Source organism: Eurypyga helias, unplaced genomic scaffold, assembly GCF_000690775.1.
Source record: "Eurypyga helias isolate BGI_N326 unplaced genomic scaffold, ASM69077v1 scaffold14703, whole genome shotgun sequence".
In the NCBI taxonomy this organism is placed as follows: domain Eukaryota; kingdom Metazoa; phylum Chordata; class Aves; order Eurypygiformes; family Eurypygidae; genus Eurypyga; species Eurypyga helias.
Window position 1 is genome coordinate 7,410 of NW_010239454.1, and position 5,196 is coordinate 12,605.

Sequence of the window (5,196 nt, forward strand, 5' to 3'; positions counted from 1 at the left end):
CTAACTAGCTCACTGACCCCTCCCACCCTCAGCCTCTGGTTTGCCAGGACGGGGCCCTGCACTTTAGGGCAGGACAGAGGCTGGGATCCACTCCTGTGCATCCCTAACTCCAAGGCTCCAGCGCTTGGCACAGCTGGGATGGACATGGGCTACATCTCACTACCATGGCAGGTTGGCTCCAAGCATGCAATATAGGCTGATTTCACCCTTCTCCAGCCACCTGGGACAGGGGTCCAACAGCAGGAGCGCCCTCCCCAGCCCCTGGCCCAGTCCCTCCTTCTCCAGACCTACCAGCTGACTCCAGAGCCATGCGCATCTCATAGGAGCTCATGGTGCCCGACTTATCCAGGTCGTGCTGGCGGAAGATCGTCTGCAAAAACATCCCCGAAGGTGTGAAGGGCAGGCTCTCCCATGGCCTCCAGCCCAGCTGTGCCCCCACTTGCTGCCCCAGGAGGGGTGCTACCCCTGTGCAGTGCGCCACGCCCCCCGCTCCTCCTCACCAGCCAGCTCCGGATCTTGTTCCACAGGATCTGGAACTCCACCAGCCCGAGGCGGGCACTGCCATCTTTCTGAGGAGCAGAGGGTCAAGGAGAAAGCAGCCAGCAAAGGGGGTGGTGTAAAGGCAAAGCCATCAGATCCCACCCACCCCAGGCGAGAAAAGCCTGGCCACACTTGGCCTGCCCGATTCTCCTCCCCAACTTCCCCTCCCTCTCCTGCAGCATCAAGATTCCAGAGCCTGCAACCCAGCGGGGGAAGTGCAATGCTTCAGCTGGCTGCCATGCCACCCCCAGGGAGCAGCTGTGCTGCTGCCGGAGGAAGCACATCGCTGAGGTGTCCCGGAGCAAAGCTGGCAAAAGGGGATGCTGCGGGGCATCTTTGTGGGGAAAGAAGCCCAACATCCCTCATTCCCTTCCAGGAGCACCTGGAAGGCTGGGTGGCATCATGCCATGTCAAGCTGGGGAGCCTGCAGGGAAGGGAAGCACAGGATGGTGAGGCACTGGAACAGGTTGCCCAGAGAAGCTGTGGATGCCCCATCCCTGGAAGTGTTCAAGGCCAGGCTGGATGAGGCTTTGAGCAACCTGGTCTAGGGGAAGGTGTCCCTGCCCATGGCAGGGGGTTGGAACTAGATGGGCTTTAAGGTCCGTTCCAGCCCAAACCATTCCAAGGAGGACTCTATGATTCCTCCTGGAGGGAAAGGTTGAAGGCGCGAGCGATTCTGGGCTGGGCTTCTGGCGGTGGAGCCAGGGTCCAAAGCAAGCGGGGAAGCTGATGGCCCTTTCCAAAACACCTGCTGCTAAAGCCCAGGGGTGTAGGGCAGGTGTCCCTGAAGCCACAAGGACCCCTTCCTTCCTCCCTTCCCATGGCTGAACACCCTCAGCACAGCTGGCGAGCCAAGCCCCAGATCCCATGGAGAAGTTTCGCTGCCGGCCAGCTGAGCACCAGAAGTCTCGCTGCCGGCTGGCTGAGCACCAGGGAAACCGGCTCCTGCCCGCAGCGCCAAGAGGATACATCCATCAGGTTGACCATGTTGCGGCAGGAGTCCAGGCTGAACCCATCTGTCTTCAGATCTTTGTCTGGGGAGGAAGAAGGAGGTTGAGCACGTGCATCAAAACCTGACCTGCTGAGCAGCCTGGGCCACGGGGAGCAAGGGATGGGAAGGGCAGCACTTACGTCTGGCGATGACTCTGTTCAGAATCGTCCGCAGCTCGAAGATGCTGATTTCCATGTCCTGCAGCAGGAGCAGAGTTAGCAGCGCCCCTTGCCTGCTCTCCACCCCACTTGTGGCCATTCTCCGCCTCCTGCCTAAACACCTCTGCCTTAGTGACAGAACATCAGGGTGCCACTGCATTTCCCGCATGCTCAGAAGGGTCTGAGCCACTGCTGGATGCCCCTTCCCCAAATCTGCTCCCATCACACCACCCCAGAGGGCGGCTGGGCTGAGCCGCGGCAGAGGCTTGTCTGCAGGATTGGACTGAGCAAGTGTGGGGTGGGTTGGAGCTCTCGTGGCCAAGGGTCTCGTCCCCAGGCAGGGCAGGACTTGGCGCAGCCGTACCCACCTCCCCTGCCAGCTGCTGGAACATGCTCTTGAAGCCGTCCTCTATGTCATCCTCGGTTATTTCCTCCTGGGGTGACGCAGGCCAGAAGAAGAGGTTAGTGGCCAAGCCCAGGCTCTGCCCTGCCTCCCATTCTCAGCAAACCCAAACTGGAAGGGAAGCTCTTCCTGCTTCTTCTCATTTTCGTTACTTTCCACATCCCCGTCACCTCAACCCTGCCAGCCCCTCTCCAGCCACTGGCACATCCCAAATCCAGGCAGCCCCCTCCTGCCTGCAGCTCCCTTTTCCCAAGCCTCAGAGCCTCGGCAGCAACCGAACCAAAGCGGCGGACCCGGACCCTCGACATCACCCGACCCAAAGCAGCGGCTCCTACCTCATCTGCCAGATCTGCCGAGATCTCCTCGTCCAGCTCCCTGGGGACAGACAAGAGGAAACCAAAGCGATGAGCAAGGTCCCCGGCCAGCAGGCTGCCGGCAGCGGGGCAACGTCCCACCGCGCCCAGGCGCAGGGCGTCCCCTGGCCAGACAGGGACTCACGCCGTGTCCGACTGCTTCTCGGTGAAGACCCGCAGGACGAAGTCGGCCTCCTTGTGCGGCTCAAAGGTGGAGGGCACAACGATGTACTCGCCGGGGGGCAGCCGGATCTGGTTGCTCACCTCCCGCAGGTTGATGAAGGTCTCAGACCGTGCCCGCGACTGGTTTCGCAAGAAGAAGTCCTTCTTCAAGTGCACGTTCTGGCTGCCCTGGGCCTGGGGGAACGAACGCGCTTGTGGAGCACAGCCCCTCAGCGAGGGGGGACCCACAAGGAGCAGTGAGACCAGAGCCAGCCCTGCTGGGCAGGACACCCCTGCCCTGCCATCCCTCCCGTGGGGAGGTGCCCAGCACCACCCTCGTCACTGCCGGCGGGGTGGGAGCTCCCACCCCACGGGGTGCACATGTGTGCTCCCGTTCCTGCCCGCTCTTGTGCTCCTCTCCAAGAGTGGGTAGGCCCCGGTGGCTCAGGACATACCTCCTCAGGAACCTGCAAGGAAGAGAGAAAAGGGAAAAAAACATCAGAATCCCAGTACCTGCCCCTTTCCCTTACCGCCCGGGGAGCACGGCACAGGGGATGTAAACCCACACGCCAGCCAAAGCAGGTGGGAAAGGTTTCCTTGAGGACCGTGAGGCCAGGTCCAGGTGGGACTGGCAGGGCTGAGCTGGTCCCAAGTAAGCAGCATCGAGGCGGGCAGGGGTTACCTCGTAGACGGCGAAGCCGATGGTGTGCATGTCACCCCCCACTCGCCGCTCCCGCCGTCGGTGCTTCTGCATCAGAGCCACCAGGAAGCTGCAGGCCACCTCGTCGTCCCCGGGGTCGTCATCCTCTTCCAGCAGCTTGATTTTAAACTGAGGGTTGATCCAGAAGGTGGCTAGGAGGAAGAGAACACATGGATGAGACACCCAGCTCAATCGCGCTGCTGAGAGCGGAGATGCCGGAGGGGAGAGGTACCTGGGTGATTCCTGCAGCCCCCGGCAGTGCTGCCCCGGCGCCACGTCCCCTCAAACACCTGTGTGTGCCACCGGCTGAGTTCATCCTTGGTGAGGGCATCGGGGGTCAGGTTGCAGATCTCCAGCCTGGAGAACTCCCTCATGAAGTCCCGGAAAGACATCCTGCAGGAGGCAGACAGAGGCTGAGGCTGCTGGAGGACAGGGAGGAGAGTGCAAGCAGCTCCAGACACAGCCAATGCTTTGGGAGAATTAAGTGACAGCAAGAACTTTTACCCTGAGCAGTTGCAGCTCATTTAAGGGCCGCTGCTGGGTTTGGGGAAGAAGGAATGTTTACCCTTCCTAGGTTTTTATTTTGCATTTAGTTGGGCTGTATATTCTTGAAGGGAGGAAAATTATTAACTAGCTGAGATGAGAAAATGCCAGCAGGCTCTCCAGTGCTGGAAACGCAGCTCATAAAGGCAGGTCATGTGTTTCAGGTGAAGCAGGACCACGGGATCTCTCCTCAGCTACTTTGCTCCTTCCCAGGCTGGCAGCTCCTGAGGGAGAGCAGCACTTTGCTCTGGCACTCACCAGAACTCTCCATCCTCCATCTTCAGCTGCAGCTCTTCCCTGTCATCAGGGTCAATGTAGTTCCACTCAGAGGAGCTGGAGTAACAGGAAAGAGACAATTAGATGAGCGGTACTGAAGGTGAACTGAGTCCCATCTGCCCAACTCACCCATCGCTCCAGGCTCCGGTCCACTCCACCTGACCCCAGGGGTTCCTGATGCGGATGAGCTGCTCCTGCTGACCCCGGTAGTTCACCTGCCGGCCACCAAGCAAAGGAGGTTGAGCCCAGGCCACCGGCCAGGCTATATTATTGCTACTGAAATCCCACATAGCCAACTCACGTCTCTGAAGGCTGTGACAGAATAGGCGTGGCCCTTCACCAGCTTCTTGAAGGTCACCGCTTCCATATCAAAGGCACTTGTGATCTGAGAAGAATGTGCAAAGCTCACGTGAATATGATTAAATTGATGTAGTCCTATCCCTACCCCTTCCCTCCACGCGGAGAGCTTCCCTTCGTTTGCTCTGCTCCAGCCAAGAGAAGCAGCAGGTACCAGCACCCTCCGCTCAGGGGCTGCTGGCTGAGGACAATGTAGAGACAGGTTCGCAGCCAGAAGGCCCCACAGATCCATCAGGCCAGCACCCTCCAGCACCCTCAGGGGCTGCTGACTGAGGACAATGTAGAGACAGTTTCGCAGCCAGAAGGCCCCAGAGATCCATCAGGGAACCACCCAAACTTTGGAAAGTAAGAAAAGGATTTCATGAGAGGGAACGGATGAAGAACCCATCCAAAGGAGCCTGTTCCCAGTGGCTGGGCTGCAGCCCCACTCGCTGCGCCCCAGGGCTACCACGCTGGCTCTGGGAAGGGCGCTCTGCTACAAGGGGAAAGAAGTAACCTCCCGCAAGGCGTCCCAGCGAGGGGACTGCTGACACAATCCCAGGCTGCGATTCACCACTCACGTCGATGGAGCAGCCCAGCAGGGACCCCCTCTCCAGCGCCTTGCGGATGATGTGGCCCATGTTGCGCGGCGGACGCTTGAGGTCGTACATCTCCGCCACACCGCCAGTGAAGTCCTCGAAGCCCTCGGTGGTGCTGCCCCCCGAGAGCGCCTC

General features: G+C 60.0%; 1 protein-coding gene across 1 annotated transcript in view; it reads right to left on the bottom strand.

The window, feature by feature from the left end:
* The window catches only part of CAPN1 (calpain 1, (mu/I) large subunit), a gene marked incomplete at its 5' end in the record, with an annotated part of 9,031 nt that overhangs the window by 994 nt on the left and 2,841 nt on the right, over window positions 1–5,196 (bottom strand). The window contains 14 exons of the mRNA XM_010148155.1: window positions 292–370; window positions 501–569; window positions 1,510–1,574; window positions 1,672–1,729; window positions 2,058–2,123; window positions 2,428–2,467; window positions 2,591–2,802; window positions 3,063–3,074; window positions 3,290–3,459; window positions 3,540–3,700; window positions 4,109–4,183; window positions 4,256–4,341; window positions 4,428–4,511; window positions 5,044–5,193. Of these exons, the coding sequence (XP_010146457.1) occupies window positions 292–370; window positions 501–569; window positions 1,510–1,574; window positions 1,672–1,729; window positions 2,058–2,123; window positions 2,428–2,467; window positions 2,591–2,802; window positions 3,063–3,074; window positions 3,290–3,459; window positions 3,540–3,700; window positions 4,109–4,183; window positions 4,256–4,341; window positions 4,428–4,511; window positions 5,044–5,193 (1,327 nt within the window). The remainder of the gene's footprint in view (window positions 1–291; window positions 371–500; window positions 570–1,509; window positions 1,575–1,671; window positions 1,730–2,057; window positions 2,124–2,427; window positions 2,468–2,590; window positions 2,803–3,062; window positions 3,075–3,289; window positions 3,460–3,539; window positions 3,701–4,108; window positions 4,184–4,255; window positions 4,342–4,427; window positions 4,512–5,043; window positions 5,194–5,196) is intronic.